At 31.7% G+C, this 20,268-nt stretch overlaps 2 protein-coding genes and 1 non-coding gene across 5 annotated transcripts; 2 read left to right on the forward strand and 1 right to left on the reverse strand.

The window, feature by feature from the left end:
* The first annotated feature begins 843 nt into the window (after positions 1 to 843).
* TRNAQ-CUG (transfer RNA glutamine (anticodon CUG)) lies at positions 844 to 915 on the forward strand. The gene has a single exon. It is a non-coding gene; the product is annotated as a tRNA-Gln (tRNA).
* LOC121223712 (uncharacterized) lies at positions 867 to 3,771 on the forward strand. The gene is made up of 4 exons (XM_041105942.1): positions 867 to 1,381; positions 1,796 to 1,901; positions 2,282 to 2,372; positions 2,666 to 3,771. The coding sequence occupies exons 1-4, from the start codon at positions 1,079 to 1,081 to the stop codon at positions 3,600 to 3,602; spliced, it is 1,437 nt and encodes a 478-aa protein (XP_040961876.1). The 5' UTR covers positions 867 to 1,078; the 3' UTR covers positions 3,603 to 3,771.
* A 5,008-nt stretch (positions 3,772 to 8,779) lies between these two features.
* On the reverse strand, positions 8,780 to 11,818 carry LOC107924036 (transcription factor MTB1). Of its 3 annotated transcripts, XM_041105944.1 has the most exons (3): positions 11,657 to 11,818; positions 11,339 to 11,398; positions 8,780 to 11,253 (listed from the first exon to the last, which is right to left on the reverse strand). In XM_041105944.1, exon 3 carries the CDS (start codon positions 11,041 to 11,043, stop codon positions 9,193 to 9,195), a length of 1,851 nt encoding a protein of 616 aa, XP_040961878.1. In that variant the 5' UTR covers positions 11,044 to 11,253; positions 11,339 to 11,398; positions 11,657 to 11,818; the 3' UTR covers positions 8,780 to 9,192. The 3 variants fall into 3 exon arrangements, with proteins under 3 accessions (XP_040961878.1, XP_040961879.1, XP_040961877.1); XM_041105945.1 differs by having other exon boundaries at positions 8,780 to 11,398; XM_041105943.1 differs by lacking the exon at positions 11,657 to 11,818 and having other exon boundaries at positions 11,339 to 11,634.
* Between the last annotated feature and the right edge of the window lie 8,450 nt (positions 11,819 to 20,268).

Here is a 20,268-nt window from a genome sequence, read left to right on the forward strand (position 1 = left end):
TAAATTGTTTATGTTTAGTGTTTAAGGTTTTGAATTAATATTTTGTATGAATTTATTTTTTTAATTATTTTAAAATTAATTTGTTATTAATTTAGGTTTATGTTATAAATTGTTGTGTTTGTAATTATTTTAAAATTAATTTATTAGTAATTTAGGATTATGTTATAAATTGTTGTGTTTAGTTTAGTATTTGGTGAGTTTTTAGTAATGTAAAATTATTTTGTTAGATATTTTGTTAGTAATTTATTATAAATTGTTGTGTTTTGTGAGTTTTTAGTAATATAAAATTATTTTGTTAAATATTTTTAGTAAATAATTTATTATAAATTGTTGTGTTTTGTGAGTTTTTAGTAATGTAAATTTTTTTTAAAAAAAAATTTATAGTTATTTTGGTCAACCAGTCGCGCCTGTCAGATAGGCTTCACCAGTTGCGCCTATCAGAAAGGCTCTACCAGTCGCGTCTACCAGATAGGCGTCATCTACCTCATACCATATTCGTATCTCTACACGGGTCATATACTGATCCAAGAAAATAATTACAAGCAGTGGCGCCTATAAGAAATGGGCCACCAATAAAAGAATATTTAAAAAAACAAAAAAATATTTTAATAAAAAAAAAGTGGTTGCCCCCATCAAATAGGCGCGACTTAAAAAAATATCATTTTTCTATATAATCCAGCTAACAACCTATTTTTGTATTTAAATTTTTTTTAAAATTATTTAGGCAAATTAACCTAAAGATGCATATAAATAAATCTTCATTAGTCTCAAGCTCAATGCCGGAGAGTGAGGAAGTTAAAAGTTAATGGTAAAAGATATGTACTATCAAAAATGTAATAAGTTGGTTCCATGGTCTAGTGGTCAGGACATTGGACTCTGAATCCAGTAACCCGAGTTCAAATCTCGGTGGAACCTATTTTTGTGTTACTCCTTTTCCTTTCCTGGAGAGAAAGATCAAATCCCTAACTTACCACTCTTCTCGCTATGCACCCCACTGGAACCCCTAAATTAATCTTTCCTGAACAACATCCAAATACCTTACTTTCTCATTTTTCCTTTTTCCCCATCCCAACCCAATATGGAACAAGAAACTCGGCAAAAGATCGAGGAAACAGTGAAGGATATGCTGAGCAAAGCCGATATGGAAGAGATGACTGAGTTTAAAGTCCGAGTCACAGCCTCTGAGCGGCTTGGAATCGACCTTTCTGATTTTAGTCACAGAAAATTTATTAGAGAATTAGTGGAGTCTTTTCTTCTCTCCACTGTCGAAGAAAATGTGGACGGGAAACAACCCAATACGAAGCCCGTGGAAGAGGAGGCTAAAGAAGCTATTAAGGTTAAGAAAGAAATTGAGGGGGACGGAGGTCGTATTATTTGTAAGGTTCGAATTCTTCACTTTCCTTTGGGTTGATTAATTGTTGAAATACTTTGGAAATAGAAGTAAAGTTTTTTTTTTAATAGACTAGTAAAATGGAGATAAATATACTTCGTTGTTTGGAAACTGAAATTGATAATAAATAAATCTTTTTACAATCTCAGCTATCTGCCTCTGCTTAATTTGCTTGGAATCCAATTTATTAAAGCTTGAACTTTTTTTTGTTGAAGTTTTTGTCAGTGTATTAATTATAGTTTAGTGTCCCTTAAACTTCTGTTGTTGGAAGGACATACAGTAACAGGTAAGTAGAGCTGTTCAGAACCCATATTGGATCTGGAAAAAAAAAACAATCCATGTTGTAACTTGGTTTTCATTTACTGAATCCTTGCTTTTGTTGAAGATTTCTTATTTTTGATTCAGCTAGCAGACAAGACGAATGTGGTTGTTCATGATTTTAGAGGAAAAAGTTATGTATCCATTAGAGAGTTCTATGTGAAAAATGGAAAAGAGCTCCCATCTGCAAGAGGTAATGATATATGTCCTCTCCCCCTACCTTCTTTCTTTTCCTTTTCCAATATCTTTTTTTGTTTCCATTCAAATAATAAATGCACGTCATGGAAAAGAAAAACTGTAGTTTGTTTGGTGTTGTCTTTTATAGTGACTCCTGTGTCCAGGTGGATAAGAAATATCGATTCTTGTTACTTACTCCATTATCATTTTACTGATTGAATTGATATTTTGAACATCTACTATCTACCGACTGATTGCTCATCTTAATGTCTCATGGATTTTTTATTATTTCGTTTTTCTCCTGTTGCCCGAGTTGTTTGTTTTGTCATTGCTATATTCTGTATTGGGACCAAGCACTTTTCTCTCAACATACATTTCCTTTTTTTCCTACTGCAGGAGTTAGCTTGGTAAGTGAAACCTGGTCAACTTTAAAGAATAGTTTCCCTGCAATTGATGAAGCTATCACTAAGATGCAATCAAAGCTAAGGTGGGAATCCATTTTCAGTCTTAAGCTTAGCGATATGGTAGTTTCTTTATTGTTACCTAGACTGTCAATGATATACAAGAAGTTTCCAGTAATGCCTATAACTATGGGTAAATGTAGAGTTGTTTCCAGTAATGCCTATAACTATGGGTAAATGTAGAGTTGCCTAAGTCTAGGTTTGCAGGGTCCTTGCTCTTGCCTGCAGATTTAACTCTCTCTCAAATATTGTTTAGCTTGAGAGTCATTTGTGTAATGAATGATGTATTGACTTCAGTCCCTTGAATAAATATATGCAGAGACAAACTTGATCATCAACACAACAGAGATGTCTCTAACTCAGGGACTGCTTTTTCTCATGAAATTTCCCCAATTGAAACCACTCGTTTCGATGGAAAGAATTACCATTGCAGGGCAGAACACATGGAACTTTTCTTAAAGCAATTGCTGATTGCGTATGTGCTTACTGATCCATGCCCTAGTCTCAATATTAGTTCTGAAGCAACCAGTGAAGAACTGGCTCAAGCCAAAGTTGCTGAAAAAAAGTGGATGAATGATGACTACCTGTGTCACCACTGCATTTTGAGCGCTTTGTCTAATAACCTGTATTATCAATTCCCAAAGAAAGCTAAGACTGCTAAAGAGCTGTGGGAAGAGCTAAAATTAGTCTATCTTTACGAGGAATTTGGAACAAAGAGAGCTCAAGTTAGAAAGTACATTGAATTTCAAATTGTTGATGAAAGACCAATTGTTGAGCAAATGCAAGAACTCAACATCATAGCTGATTCTATTGTCGCAACTGGAATAATGGTTGATGAGAATTTTCATGTTAGTGCCATCATTTCCAAGCTACCACCATCCTGGAAGGACTTCTGTGTTAAGTTGATGCGTGAAGAACACCTTCCTTTCTGGATGTTGATGGAACAAGTAAGAGTTGAGGAGTTGTCTCGTAACCGAGTCAAACAAGCAGAGCATTCGAAGTCTGCAAACTTTGAGCCACCCAACAATCTTGGGCCAAGGATAAGGGATATAAAGAAAACAGGTGTGCCCTGGAAAAAGCGAGAATCAGAAATGCATGGTAAGCCCATACAATGTAACTATTGTGGGAAGAAGGGGCATATTTCCAAGTTCTGCCGTAATAGAAAAATCGAAAAAGCTGTGAATGGGAATCAAAATGGTGAGAATTCAACAATACCTGCTGTTGCAAAGGTAAACATGATTGATAGTAATGTATAGTTAATTGGAATGGATGCTGTTTTGGTAGCTCAGGTCTTCTATTCCGTTGTATTAGGTAATAAACACTAAATCGCTTTAATTTTATTCTACATGCCCATTCTATGCAGGTGGAACATTTTGTAAATGGTTTAAGCTTGGTTAACATATTGCAGATCCTTTGTCTCTGTCAGTTGAGTGTCTACATTTCTCTAATTGTGCCAAATATTGGCTTCTATTGATTGGTTTTAGTTGACCAAAAATTAGATGATGACTTCACAACATGACACAAAAAATGACGGATTTTAAACTTCATAAGCAGGTTTAGGCTGTGATAATATATACATAAATGTGATATTTTTCATATTCTGGAGTCTAAAACATTTCAGGTAAAACGTATCAAATAATTATTTATATTTTAATATCTTAAATATCATTCATTTCAGTGGGAGTAGCTTTTACTGACTCCAAAAAAGCAGTTCATAATATGATTGTTAATAAAAATAATAAGAAAAAAAACATCTTATGCAATTTTATCTAATTGTTTTAGTGTTCCATATTTGTTGGGTTATTCACTTTTAAATATAAAACATAAGCTTTTCCCTAAATGTTAGTCATTGACCGAGTTTATCATTATTTATATCTAAATTTAATAATTAAGATTATCAAGATTTCTTTTTTTTTCATGTACACTTTGAAGTATGAATCATCCAAAATCAACCTATAAAGTACGCAACATGCTAATACAATCCAATATTTTTTTTAATGTTATACTAAGGTGATTTTGTTAATATGGAAAAAAAATATTTTTAAAATAATAAATGTTCTCTCAACCACAGTTCAGAGCTTTGAATGTCTCCAATTAAAGGGTTTGCACGTTCTAGTTCCATTCTCTCAAATGGTATTATACCCCACGATAATTAACATCTACCATGTAATGTTTGGGTTCATGGTGTAAATAGTACATTGCTTTAATAATAAAAACTTATATAAACTTAATTCGGAGAAAAAATTATGCTAAGTTATAACTCCTTTTATTATATATAAACTAAGTTAAAAAATAATATAAATTTTATAATGTATAAATTTTATAAAAAATTATAAAAAAATTTTTATAAAGTGTCTAATAAATTTTTTTAACACTTCTTATAAATAATTTACCTTTTTGTCACAGTTTTAGAAAATTTTTTTATAAATGAATTATGATAAAAAAAATTATAACACGTTTTTTTTACGAATAAACATATTATTTTTTATAAATTTTGTATGGACACATAAATAAGTTGTGTTCATATTTATTGGTCATATATTTTTATAAATAAATATATTATAACACTTTTATGACATGTAGATAAATTTTTTTACCATAACTTTAAAAAAATAGGATTTAAATAAAATATATTTTTATTATAACTTTAAAAATATAAAAATTATTTTTATAATATAATTTTTAAGATTTATAATATAATAAATGTTTGGTCATAATCATCCAAAACACTGATACGTGTCTATGCTTATAATATAAAATTTTATAACTTAAATTTGTATAAAAATGTTTTTTTAAATTAAATTTGAGTGTAATTGTCTGCATAATTACTTCAATTCTCACCTTCACTCTAAAAATTGAAAAGTGTAATTAGATGCTTTGATTACAGGCAATTTGGTGAGACTCACCAATTACAATGGTTGTCTAAACATGTCACCCTATGTAATTACAAGCAATTATACCCAAATCCAACTAATAGGTGGCTTTCCAAACATCACCCATATGATAATTAAGATCCTTAAAATTCTATTTAAGCAATAACTTTGTTTTACATCAATAAAATTAATGCATTTTTTAGAAATCAAATTTTTTAAGTAATAATTTTAATTGAAATTATAATTATAATTATCACAAATTTTTCCCTATATTTTATACTTTGAATTGTATTCAAGTTATAATTCTATTTTTAAAATAGTATAACTTTTTTAATGAATAATTGTAAATTATAATTATAATTAGTTTTAAATATGAAATCATCTCAACTTCTATTAACTATAATTATTTTTAAAAATATAACTATCAAAACTTTTATTTTTACTTCAAATCTTTTACTTTTTTAATTTTAATTTAACAGATAAAAAATAAAAAAATATTTTTATAAGTTCAATTTTTTTTAATTTATGGTTTTATACCTAGATTATAGATAAGGTTAAATATAAAATTAGTACCTGAACTTGTCTACTTTTTCCAAATTGATACTTATATTTTTTTTGTTACAGATTGATACATCAATTAAATTAATACTTAAATCTAAAAAACTTTCAATTTTTTTAATCAAAAGCTTCTATGTTTCTTCTTTGTTTGTTCTTTCTATTTAATGAAAACCCTTTTCAATATATGTTTGGAAAAAAAAAAGGATATTTTGGGTGTTTGAATTGAATATTTGAGTGGAGACTAAATTTGGATTTTAAGGTTGCTGCAGGGTGCTAATGGGGTGAATTTGAGGTTTTGGTGTTGGGTTTGGATTGTGCAGGAGATGAGATCAGGATGGGCAAGAGAACGCTGGTACAGCCATACAAACTATACCTAAACCCTACTGCAGATACTTATTAAGTAAGAGAGGAAGAAAGAAATAGTAGTTAAAAACCGAAGCAATTGATTTGGGCAGATATTACTAATCTGCACTCCCCATCATCATCTCCATTCTCTTTTAAGGTTTCTTATGATTTTGAATAAGCGATTTGTCTACGATGAAAAAGCTATCTATTTTTCTTTAACACAAATGAAACATTAAATCTACTTAGATATGCAATTGCAATGGGTGATTTTGGGAAACTAAACCAAAGGCCTATGTTAAGGCTTGCTAAACTTCATCAGATACTATAAATCAACTGTACAAGGAAAGATTTCTTATGTGGAATTAATTAATCATCTATAAGAATTATCTCAACATCTGCAGAAAAGAAAAATTAAATATCTGAATTTTTTTCTCGAGAAACAAATAGAAAAAAAATATGGAATATAAGGGTTTTAAAGTTGAGGAAGGAAAAGAGTGGTGAAAAAATTTGTTGACTGTTAGTGTCAAACAAGAAAAAGAAAATTGGGTTGAAGGAAGAAGAAGGAAAAGAAAAGGAATAAAAAATTTAGGGATCGGTTTAGTTGATGGAAAAAAATTTGGGTATTGATCTGAGACAAAAAAAAAACATAAATATCAATTTCAGAGAAGTAGATAAGTTCAGATACTAATTTAATATTTAAGTGTTATAGACTGGACCAGCAGTGGGCCTGACTTGCGATAGATATGGAGGTGGCCCACTTTGTTTGTCGAAAACTTACATTTTCAGCTATAGCAAGTCTCAACCCCACAACCAAGTCCAAATGTATTAAAATTAAAATTTAATAATTTAATAATATTTTTTCTCCCAATAAAATAATAAAATAATAAATACATGTATCATTCAAAATGGAAGTAGGTAATTGAGTGGAACATATTTATGAGAAATGGGAATTTTTGCTGTCATTCTAGTTTTGCCAAAAATGTGGTTTACAAAACACCGCGTTTTGGGTTGGGTCCTAGACTTTTACGTCTAAATGTCAATTTTTTCTTAATTTGTTTGAACACTCCTAGCAGCTCTTGAGGGGCGAAGCCAATAGGCATCGTGTTTGACCCAATTAAATTTCTGGCATACAAAACTCAACCAATTTTACTGATTTATGTAATTTTACAATCACTCAACTAAATGAAATTTTTTTGTTTAATCATTGAATTAGAGCCTTTGATCACAAGACTAAACTAGAGGTTATTTGAACCCAATCCAAAACTTCACCTGTCCAAAAAGGTGAAAGTAAAGAAAATCTCAAAGTAAAAAATAATTTTCAAGAAATGGGGCCTTAAGATGTGGACTGCAAAGCTGCGTAGGGGATGGGATAATAAGGCAAATTAGAGAGCAAAAGTTGGAAGCAAGGTTTAATGGTGGTGGTCCCCCTCATTTTGGGCATATGTTTCAGCAGTTATCCATTTGTTTCAATTTTCAGACAAGGAAATTATTTAATAAAGAAAAAGAAAAATGGTGCACATGGGAGCATTTTCAAGCCCACGTTTGAGTTATGAAAGACTGGGGTAGATGGAAGTAATTAACGGGCAAAGTGGGGTTAAGAAGGGTAATTAAGAAATGGTGCAGTGGATGGAGTTAGAATGAAGAGGATACTCACGGGCAAGAGAGGGGGTTTGGTTTTCTCAGCAAAAACACATGTGAAGATGTGGAATTGTCAAGCTTTTTGAATTATTTGTCCCCAAAAAAAATATATATGTGAAGAAAACACATGTACCTCATGAAAAATGTCAAATATTATTTGATTGGCTGGAAGGACGCGGAATGGCAAGGACCACTTCACCCATATCTTCATACTTGTTCAATAAGATTTGCTTGGTTGATCAATGGTTAATAATTATCCCACCATTAACTTTGTTAAAAGGAGAGATTTAAAGGGATGGCCCTGAAATTCAGAAAAGAATCGGTTCCCTTCCCCTTTTTTATTTTCCTCCCCTGCATTATCTGCAATTCCTTTTGTTTTGTTTTCTTGATTTCCAAATCCATGTAGTAATAAATGAAAAAAGAAGATCCACACAGACAATACCCTGTACAATATCTACTTTGCTTGGTCCTTAGAATTTTTGTCTTCTAAGGAACAAAAGATTCAAGTTATCCACACCCCCTTTATTGTTTTTTGCAAGGAAAATGTTAAAACTAGTGCTGCAATCTACTACGATTCAAGATTTTTACTGTTCAAATCTACATGTTTTTATTCTTTAAGTTGCTAGAAAGGCTTTCTTTTTATATAATAGATTCTGGTGGATTGCTGTTGTAAAGTTTTTTTTATATACTTTTTTGGTTTTCACCTGTGAGTTGGCCATGTTTGACTAAGGACTCCAACCCTACATGCTATGGTGAAATAGGTTTTCTGAAAAAAGTACTAGTAATAGTGGAAATCTGAGTATATAACTATCCAACCTACCAACTTAAGTGATCTTAAATTAACAACAATCCCGGACTTCTTCAAGTACAAAAAATCCATTAAAATCTCTCTAGTATTTCATACTCTATTTAACCAATACAACAGGTCCATACATAGGCATACAACACTGAGAATGAACAACCCATTGCAGATAACTTGCTCCAGGGAAAGAGAACTTTATAAAAAAACAGAAATAATATGCATTTAAATCCATCTTTAATTCCACATAGTTGTGCATTAATGAATTGATATATGATGACTCTTACGAAACTGACAACAAAAAAACTGGGTAAACAAAAGATATTAAAGAACTAAAAAAAAAGATTATAAAGTAAAATCAGTTCCTAAACAGACAACTAAACTTGGGAATTTAATTTATGTTGCAAAAAAGACCTCATTATGACAGAATATATGTATATAATATATAAACAAATCACATAAAACTTTGCTGCTCTACTTGGTCAATAAGTAGTTATTATCTACTCCTAGCAGGCCCTTCATGCTCTTTTAGGGATCCTCTTGCAGTATTATAAAAAACCCTCTGAAGAAGCTTCAAATCAGGTTCTTCACATTAATTTTATGCCTATGGACAATGTTAAATGCAATTGTGTGCTATCCAAGAGATGATAATGGCTGTAACGAATTTGGTTCGCACGAAAATGCTGCAATCAGCTTTTCCCTCGTAAGCTGCTCGGATCCTTGAGACTTGATAACAAATGTATGAAACACAGTATCATCTGCTGTAACAAGCTTTGACTCGAGTACATTGATATGCGCATCTTTAAATGCTTGGATCACTCTTGATGCAGGGTGTGAATCTAGAGGACAGCTTACTCTAACAACAACCTCATCGTGAACGGCTTGGACATCTATATTAGCCGCTCCGATGTGATTCTCTGCATTTATGTTAGGATCTAGCCCTGCCGAATCTCTCGAAGTACTACCAAACTTTTCCCTCTCTGATTCCAAGACCTTAAGTTTTGCCTGAAGCTCATTGATGTAAGCAATTGCATCCCCTAACAACGAAGCTTTGTCCATCTTGGATATGTTGGGCACCACAGCTCGTAAGGCATAGAACCGCTGGTTCAGCTTCTCACGCCGCTGCCTCTCAGCTTCAACATGATTAAGAGGTTCTTCTCTACCATTAGCAGGCTTCCGACCCCTTTTCCGGGGCCTCCTTTCATCAGCTGGACTCGGCTTATCTTCCTTGCAAGAAGCTTCAACATCCGAGTGCTCAGACTCGGCACTTAATGGCCGAGTAGTTGCAGGAGAAGGCCTTGAAGTAGCCCCTGAAAAATCAATCTGCATTTGAACCGGCTTTGGTGACTGGTATTGGTTAAGCCGAAACTCCTCCCGAGCTCCATTAACAAGCTCCTGAAGATTATTTGCTGTGGTTTGAGAACCATAAAATTCAGTCCCACTCCCCTGTTTCACACCATGAACATGTGGCCAACCTGGAGCATGGATACCATTTTGATTTCTTGTAAATGGGAGCTTAACACCATTAGCATAAGCTGCCCATGTCGGTCTATCTTCCATCTTCCTAACAGCAAGTTTCTCCCGGTAATTGGAATGACCATGTGAAGCATTGTTCAGATCCTGCCCAAAAATCTTGGGGATACCTTCCACTCTCTCAACAATCCCCAAATTCGAAAAGTGGGAAGGGTTTTCATGTTTCTTCTCGTTCACCACTGGTGCTGCCGCAACCATTTGCTTCGCCCTAAGCAACGAGGAATTAGATGAGAAGGAACTTCTTATAGACTGCAACAACTCCATGCTCTCAGGCACAGATCTCACAGATCCCAATTCAACAACACCAACATCAGTAGGGACCAAAACAATGGTTTGAACTCCAGCAGACTTTGTCAAAAATGACCTAACGCAATAATCCGAACCCGATTTCAATGCATCAGAGAGCCAAACATGTTTCCCAGACAAAAAACACTTCCCAGGGCCGCCTTCTCCTTGAGGGAAAGAGAAATACATGGAAGCTAAGAAGAACATCTCAGTATCAGTAACTCTGTCCAAGCCAAGGGCATAATTATCCTCATCTGATCCACCGAACAAAGTATGCAATTTCTGCAAAACCCTTTTCCTCATCCTCTGCTGAGTGTCGTCTTCGAGGCGTAGGTTTAGAATCCGAGTAGCTTCCGATTCTTCTCCTTCTTTAGGCTCCCTACAACACCCGTCTCCCCAACCCAGGGCCCAATCCCCGGATTTGGACCGCGAAATTTGCCAGAATATGGCGTAGTTCCAGCTAAAATTAGAGGCGTTTGGCCGGTCCACGAGATCTGATAGCTTGTTTTGAAGATTCTCATCACTGCTTACAGTCATTAAAAGGTTCTCATTCGACACTGAGCTTGATATCAAGTAGTCAAATGCCCTTGTTCCTAATACAGCGGCTACCATAGCCTTATCTTCATCGTTCCAAGCCCCACCTCCCATACCCAATTCTATTTTCATATCCTAAACCACCCCCAAACAACCCAATCCACAAATCCCAAAAAGAACAAAGATGAATAGTTTTCGGAAAACCCAGATCAAATCTCACCCCTAAAAAGAATATAATCAACGCATTTATAACTAACCTAGAAACACCCTTAGGTTTTCTTTACATGCAAAGGATAAAAGCATCCATTTCTGATTTCCCTCCTTTCCAGATCTTACTAGCTCCTAAATAATAAAGAAAACCCAGAAAACATAAGCTAAAATTAAAGCGAAAAACACATAATAATTCAAGATAAATAATAATACACACCAGTTTAGATGGAAAAGCAAATTTGGGATCAGCAGAAGAGTGCTCAAAAGTCACAAGACACTGTCAAAACACAAAAAAAAGAAAACACAAAAAAAAAATCCCCCAGAAAAGAAAAGGATCAGTTAGAGAGGAAAACATAAGAAGTAATATGGCTTTCATTCAATTTCCCTTTTTGAAGCAAATCATGAGATAGAAAATAATACGAGAGGAAATTGAGAAGGGATTTTTTTTTTCCTTTTCCTTTTTCTTTTTTTCTAAAATCCTAAATGCGATAAGTGGATCATGGTTAAGCAATGAATATTAGCGTTAAATACTAACCATGGTAAAATTTTGGGTTTAATTTTAATTGGTCTGAAGTTCAGGGGTAAGAGTCGGCAAGGATTTTTTTCTCTCTTCTTTTTTTTTTCTCTTTTCTATTTTCTGTTGGGAGAGAATTTAGTAATGTTTTTAGACATCATTTTCCATGCGACTTTTTTTTTGTTTGGCCAAAATTTTTCATGAGACTTTAAGTAGAGTTTTTATTAAATAATAATAATAATAATAAAGTTTGAAGTTTCATGTTTCTGCCTTTAAAAAAAATGTTTTCGATGATATTAATGTGAAGGGCAATGAAAAAGAGTTTTTCTTGTAACAGATAAGAGAGACATAAAAATTGCGTGAATCTCATGCTAAACAGTGGCACGTAATAATAAGTTAGACTTGCAACACGTTCTTCCTGTGACCCTAACTAATATTTTTTTTATCTAGGAAAATATTTGTTTTACTTAATTAATGTCCACATATATTTGATCATAAATATAAATTAGGAATCCCTATATATTTTAGATTTTTAATAAAACTTTTTTAATTAACGAAATTTCAAATTTACCAATTTTTTATTTTTCACATAATCTTATGGTAAATATCTATTTGGTAACTTTTTTCAATTTCAATTTTCCATATAAATCCCTGAATTAAGTAATTTTTTTCATTATCATCCATGTGATGATGTGATACTCAGAGATTATGTTATGTTATTATATACAAAATTATATCTTTTTTTTCTAAAAACTTTTAGTTATTATATGATAATATCTCAAAGTGACACATCATCATGTGGACTAAAAACTTAGACTTATATGTTACGTTATCCATTTTCATAGCTACTATTATAGCACACTCATAATGTGGGTGACAAAAAAATTAAGTAACAAGCTTATAAAAAAATTATATGAAAATTAAATGTGGCTTTGGTTGAAGTGGTAAAGTTGAAATAGCGATGACTATTATGTTTTTTTGTTCAAATTCCATCATTCTCATATTTTTTTCATTTATTAAAATATAAAACCCTCGAAATCATATTTGTTACTTTTATAAAATGAATGAGCTTTTAATTATTTTACAACTAAGGATACGTTTGATAAATTGAAAAACTTAGGTGTTAAAAATTAAATATTGAAAAATTAAGTGTTAAGTTTTAAGTTATAAAATATGTTTGGTCTATTAGTTAAAATTAAATATTGATTATAATTAGACCGCTTGATGAAGGATAATATAATCTTAAATAAAGTTGAATGAAATAAAAATAATAATAACTGAATTTATTCTCTATTGAGTGATAAGTATGTGATTACCTGCTTATCATTTTTCATATACTTTTTATGGAAAAAATTATATTTTTGTAAATTTCATTGTAGCTTATAAATATTAACTTTAGTTGATTGAATTTTTTCAACACTTGATTAAATAGAGCCTAAGTTAAAAATTACTAACTTAATCAAATATATTATAATAATAAGCTTAATGATAAATTTGGCTACTAACATTTACATGTTTTGTCAAAATAGCCCTAATTATATTTTTGAACATCTTTTTAGTCATCAACCTTTGATTTTTTTAAACTGTTTTTCTAACAGATTTAATGAATAAATTCACTATTTCAATCTTTCTTCTTTTTTTTCAAAAAATTCTAATTTTTCATATATTTATTTATTGAGAGGTTTTTCTACTGAGTTAATTTTTTAGATAATTACATTTTTTAATTAAAAGTTATTTTTTTGATTCAATGTATTATTTATTTTATTTATTTTTCACATGTAATTATCTTATAGGGTTAGTTAAGGAATAAACTACATCTCATTAAAAATATTCCACATATGAAATTCCACGTCATCCCCATTAATTTTTTTAACAGTACTTTCATTAGATCTATTAGAAAAAGCAATTTGAAAAAAAAAAGTTGATGACAAAAATTCAATTAGGACCATTTTAACAAAAAATGTAAACATTAGTGACTAAATTTATCATTAAACCATTATAATATAAGTATAGATAAAAATAAAATTTTCATCACAAACGTGTTATAATTACATTTGTTTTTTAAGAAAGTTTATAATTATATTTGTCACCAGATGTAGACGCGAATTAACATAACTTTTTTAGTAAAAAAGTTTTTTGAACATAACTTTTTTAGTAAAAAAGGGTCATTTTTATTGAAGCCAAACATAAAGGAGAGAACGGACAAGAACAACGTTAGAAATAACCAAACCAGAGGACCAAACGAGAAGCCCCATATACACTTCCAAGTTTTGCCTCCGGTTAATGGAATCTTATATTTTCAGGGGTAGTTTAAAGTCTTAAAAGGGTTAATACTGTTGAATATTGGCAATATCCCACATTAGGAAAAGATAGAAAGGGAGGGGGTTTGGTTTGTTATATATAGAACCCCTCCCCCTTTGGTTTTAATCATCCCAAAATCTTCTCCTTTGTAATATTTCTAGAGGAAATATTAATTTGGTAGTGTCCGAGGACGTAAGCTAAATTGGCCGAACCTCGTTAAAACTCTGGTATTTTATTTCTTATTTGTTTGCTTTTATTTAATAGCTTTATGTTGGTTATATTTATTTAGTTATTATTGCTATAAATATCTAAGTGAGTTCTGTCTAGTTGTTGGGTTTTAAGCGGGACCATTGTGACCCCTCCAATTTAACTGGGAATTTTCTTAGTATAATTGTTGGCATAATAATTATCTAAATATTTCTGATAATATTGTTATTAATATTATCGTCGCTTCCGCAACAATTGGTATCCGAGCCAAGGTTTTGTAGTATGCTCTGTGTTTGCAGCTTAGTCTGATCTTACACATCAGAAACATTTCCTAAAGCTTGTGGGTATTCTACATTTGGTGGCTATTAAGTAGAAGCTATGGCAAAAATGACAGAAGAAAAACCATCCATATCAACAACTTCCACTTCGTACATTTTGCCGAGGATTGGAACTGCAAATACGAGATTTGTAGTGGAAATTTTTGATGGAAAGCATTGGAGGAGAAATTTCTGAAGAAGAACAGTCAAAATAAGTTACATATGAAGAAAAGACTGTTTCGTTTCAGTTATGTTCCTGGTACCACGATGAACGAGCACATTACCAATTTTAATCAGCTGGTGGCTGATTTGTTGAATTTGGATGTGACTTTTGAAGACGAAGACTTGGCGTTAATGTTGTTGGGATCGCTTCCTGAGGAGTTTGAGTACCTTGAAACTACTCTACTTCATGGAAAATCGGAAGTAACTTTCAATGAAGTAACTGCTGCATTGTATAGCTATGAACTACGCCGAAAGGATAAGTTGAAAGGTTCAGGTGAAGCAGCAGTGGAAGCATTGGTAACAAGAGGTCGTCAGCAAAGTCAGTCTAAGGGGAAGAGAAGAAAGTCCAAAGGTCGAGCTGTTGCCAAAGATGAATGTTCTTTTTGCAAAGAAAAAGGACATTGGAAGAAAGATTGTCCAAAATTGAAGAAAAAAGGGAAGACTCCGCAAGATGCAAATGTTGCAGAATGCAATAGTGAAGCAGAGTCAGACTTTTCTCTTAGTATGACATCTTCAACATTATATGCAGATGAGTGGATCATGGATTCTGGTTGTTCCTATCATATGTGTCCCATTCGGGAATGGTTCTTTGAATTTCAAAAACTAGATGAAGGGGTTGTTTACATGGGTAATGATAACACATGTAAAATAGCCGGGATAGGTTCAATTAAACTGAAGAGTCATGATGGATCTACTAGAATTTTGCGGGATGTACGATATGTCCCAAAGTTGAAGAAGAATCTCATCTCTTTGGGGTCGTTAGAATCTAAAGGCCTAGTTGTGACAATACGAGATGGAGTTCTTAAAGCAACTTCAGGAGCATTGGTGATGTTGAAAGGCATAAGAAAGAACAATCTGTATTACTACCAAGGTAGTACAGTGGTCGGGACAACAGCAGCAGCAATTACGAGTACCAAGAAGGACGCTGAGGCAACACAGCTGTGGCATATGCGTTTGGGCCATGCTGGTGAAAAATCCTTGCAAACTCTAGCCAAGCAAGGATTATTGAAAGGTACAAAGACTTGCAAACTTGAATTTTGCGAGCATTGTGTTCTGGGAAAACAACGAAGGGTGAAATTTGGCACTGGGATTCACAATACTAAAGGTATTCTGGATTATGTGCATTCTGATGTATGGGGACCGTCCAAGACTCCATCACTTGGAGGAAGACGTTATTTTGTCACCTTTATTGATGATTTTTCCAGACGAGTTTGGGTGTTCCCTATGAAGAACAAAGATGAGGTGCTTGAAGTTTTCCTTAAGTGGAAAACTAAAGTTGAAAATCAGACAGGAAGGAAGATTAAGGTTCTCCGATCAGACAACGGTGGAGAATATAAAAGCGATCCTTTCCTGAAGATATGCCAAGATTGTGGCATAGTAAGGCACTTCACCGTAGGTGGAACACCGCAACAGAATGGGGTGGCAGAGCGTATGAATCGAACGCTTGTGGAGAAAGTTCGATGTATGTTATCTAATGCTGGATTAGATAGAAAGTTTTGGACTGAGGCTGTGACGTACGCTCAACATCTCATCAATCATTTGCCATCATCTGCTATAAATGGCAAGACTCCTTTGGAGAAATGGTATGGAAAACCTGCTACTGATTATGACACCTTGCGCATTTTTGGTTCTATTGCATATTATCATGTGAAAGAATCAAAGTTAGATCCAAGAGCAAAGAAGGCTCTATTCATGGGCTTCAATGCTGGTGTTAAGGGATATCGTTTGTGGTGTCTAGAGGCAAAGAAGACGATAATCAGTAGGGATGTTACCTTTCATGAATCTGCCATGTTGAATAAGGTAAATCCAGAAGGAGTGAGTAGTACTTCACAGCAGGTGGAGTGTACTCCGCAGCAGGTGGAGTTTGAGCAGAGTGTGGTAATTCCAGCAAAAGGTACCACTAGTGATTCTTCATTGGCAGATGCAGAGTCAGATGAGGAAGAGGTTTCTACCCAAGAACCTCAACAGCAATCAGAGCCAATTGCAGTCAGAAGGCAGAGACGAGAAATTCAGAAACCTGCTCGTTTCACTGACATGGTAGCTTATGCACTTCCAGTTGTTGATAATATTCCATCCACTTACACCGAAGCCATTCAGAGTTTAGAGAATAATAGATGGTTAGGTGCAATGGAAGAGGAAATGCAATCTCTAGAGAAAAACAAGACGTGGAAGCTGGCACAACTACCAAAAGGGAAGAAGGCGATTGGTTGCAAATTTGAAGACACTATTGAAGTTTGTGTTATGAGAAGATGTTCGAAGATGTGGAATATCGCCAAGGTGGAGATTTGTTGAATATTGGCAATATCCCACATTAGGAAAAGATAGAAAGGGAGGGGTTTGGTTTGTTATATATAGAACCCCTCCCCCTTTGGTTTTAATCATCCCAAAATCTTCTCCTTTGTAATATTTCTAGAGGAAATATTAATTTGGTAGTGTCCGAGGACGTAAGCTAAATTGGCCGAACCTCGTTAAAACTCTGGTATTTTATTTCTTATTTGTTTGCTTTTATTTAATAGCTTTATGTTGGTTATATTTATTTAGTTATTATTGCTATAAATATCTAAGTGAGTTCTGTCTAGTTGTTGGGTTTTAAGCGGGACCATTGTGACCCCTCCAATTTAACTGGGAATTTTCTTAGTATAATTGTTGGCATAATAATTATCTAAATATTTTTGATAATATTGTTATTAATATTATCGTCGCTTCCGCAACAAATACAACATTTATTTTCTAAAGTTTCATCTAAATTACCTAAATAATTTTTTTACCACTTAAATACTTAAAATTTTTAATCATATATCACTTCACCTTAACTCTTAAGATGTTAAAAAAGTGACGTGATATGCTTTCAACCGGCCACATTACTTAGGGTGGGTTTAGATGGGCGATTAGGTGCGGTGTGGTGCATTTAGCTTACTTTTTGTCTCACGCTACAGTGTCGCTATAGTATCTAATCTCATCGCTACTGCTGTTTTTACACTAACTGTAAGTAAACGCACTGCTCATCCAAACTCACCTTTAGTTTATATTTTTAGGAGAGTAACTTCAAAAAGGAAAAATAAATTAACAAAAGATTCAAAAGAATATAAAAATTTGTATGAAATCTCGGAAAATTATATAATTTTTACTTTTATTTTTAAAAATACATAAAACGAAACAAAAATATCGAAAAAAAATGTCAAAAATTCAAAAGAATACCAAAATATTAAAAGGTTTAATGATAAATTTGACGACTGACACCTGCATGGTTTGTCAAAATAGCTCTAATTGTATTTTTGACTCTTTTTTTACTTTCAACTTTTGTTCTTTTTTTTTCAAACCTTGTTTTCTAACAGGTTTAATGATGTGGAATATTTTTAATGAAATGTAATTTATCACTTAAATAACCCTATAAGATAATTACATGTAAAAATAACGAAATAAATAAATAAACAATACATGAAATTAAAAAATAACTCTTAATTTAAAGAAAATAAACGTAATTATCTAAAAAAATTAACTCAATAGAAAAACATATTAGTAAACAAACGTATGAAAGGTTGAAATCTTTTGGAAAAAAGAAAATAAATATTGAAACCTGAAATTTATTCATTAAATCGGTTAGAAAAAGAAATTTGAAAAGAAATCAAAGGTTGATGGCCAAAAAAAACTCAGAAATATATATAATTAAAGTTATTTTGACAAAACATGCAAACGTTAGCGGCCAAATTTATTATTAAGCCAAATTAAAAAGTAAAATAAATCATGGAAAGTTATATAAAAATTCCATAAATAGAAATCTACTTTTTAAAATATATAAAATACAAAAAAGACAGAATGTCAATTTTATTATATATATAAAATATATAAATTTCAAAAAACAAACAGAACTAATTGTCATTTACGTGATCATCATATAATTTAATGTCGTTAACAATTGGGATAAACTAATTTACGGTTTAAAACTTTTAAGTATTAAATTGATATAAAAAAATTAAGTACCAATGTGATAATTAAGTGTAACTTTGGAGTTAAATGATACATTAACCCATTTTAAAATTACATGCCTTTATTTGAATTTTGAAGATTACTTAGGTTGATAAAATAGTGATAATAAATTGTAATAAAGGGATAATCTTAAAAACAATTTAGCCTTATTTTATTACACACCTATAAAAACACGTTAAAGAAAAATAATCGTTGTAAGCTTACCATATAATTTATATAATGAATTTCTATCAAATAAAGAAAGTAAAAATTATGTTAAAAAAATAAAAGAATGTGATAATCAAATCAAAAAAATTAAAAGACGTATAATAGGTGCATATATTATTGATTTTATACATATTTTATTTTACATGCTTTCACATGATTAATTATAAAATTCATAAATATAACAAGTTCAATTAATTAATGAGTTAGTAAATTTAAGTAATCAATTTATATTCCTAATTCATAATAGAATGTTTAATTAGGGAACTTAATAGTTTAATTTTACACATTGAAGATTATTTTTAATTAATAAAATATGATTAATATATTTTTAATTTCACACATTTTTAAATAAAAAAAAGTAAGATAATAAAACATCTAGTTTTCGTATAGCGTAGTATTATTCCTTTTTCTAAATGCTGCAAATGCGAATCGGACAGGTACAAGGAGAGTACATGGGTAGGTATGAAAGAAAGAAAGTAAAACGAGGCGTTGACCATGGTAGGGTCCTAACAAGTTTAAGCTTTTCTTATTACCTGAAATTAACGATTAATTCATAAACTCAACCATATTAGTAATTATATATGGCATAAAGTTTTCAGTTGAGATTGTTTTCAAGGAATTAAAATACCGAAAGTTTAATAAAAATGTAAGTTTTAATAACGAGAATTAAGAGAGATAATAAATATACCAGTGATTGAGGGTTCTATCTTCGTTTTGGATATAAAGCAGTTTTAAAACTCATCGCCAATATTTACCCTTAATGAGTTTATTGCTGATAATTAATTATTGAACTTACTCTAATAAATTTTAGATTTTTATAATCTCGAGGTTTTACGATTAATTTGATAAATTAGATCCTATGCCCCCTTACCCTTTATTGAGTGGAATCTAAGGCAAAACCAATGTTGAAAGCAATGTGGAGCCAAACATATTTTTAAGAAATATATTGAGAAAAGAAGAAGAAAGTTATGGGCTATTTTCTTTAATTATTATGATATTTTATTTTACAACGGAAATAATTTTGTTTCGTTTCGAAATTGCGTGACTCCATTTATTTCACTTAATAAATAAAAAAAGAGAATTATAGATCCATAAAAATGAAAATACTGTGTGAAAAGAATATCCTAGAATTTAATGTAAAATAAGTTGTATCCTTAACCCTAGTTAAGTTGTACAGTGACTAGTGATGAAACTGTTAAAATTATACAACATTTGATGGTCTTCTACTAGATTTTTATCAGATGTAGGTAAAAAAAATATTTTTTAAATTTATTCAATAATAGATATAGATGAAGTTTTAATAAATTTTTATTTTAATACAATTGAATATGTGTTCTAATGTTTAATTCTTTTATTAAACATGATATATAAGTAGGAAAATATAAAACTATA

Source organism: Gossypium hirsutum, chromosome D11 (genome assembly GCF_007990345.1).
Source record: "Gossypium hirsutum isolate 1008001.06 chromosome D11, Gossypium_hirsutum_v2.1, whole genome shotgun sequence".
Lineage (NCBI taxonomy): Eukaryota > Viridiplantae > Streptophyta > Magnoliopsida > Malvales > Malvaceae > Gossypium > Gossypium hirsutum.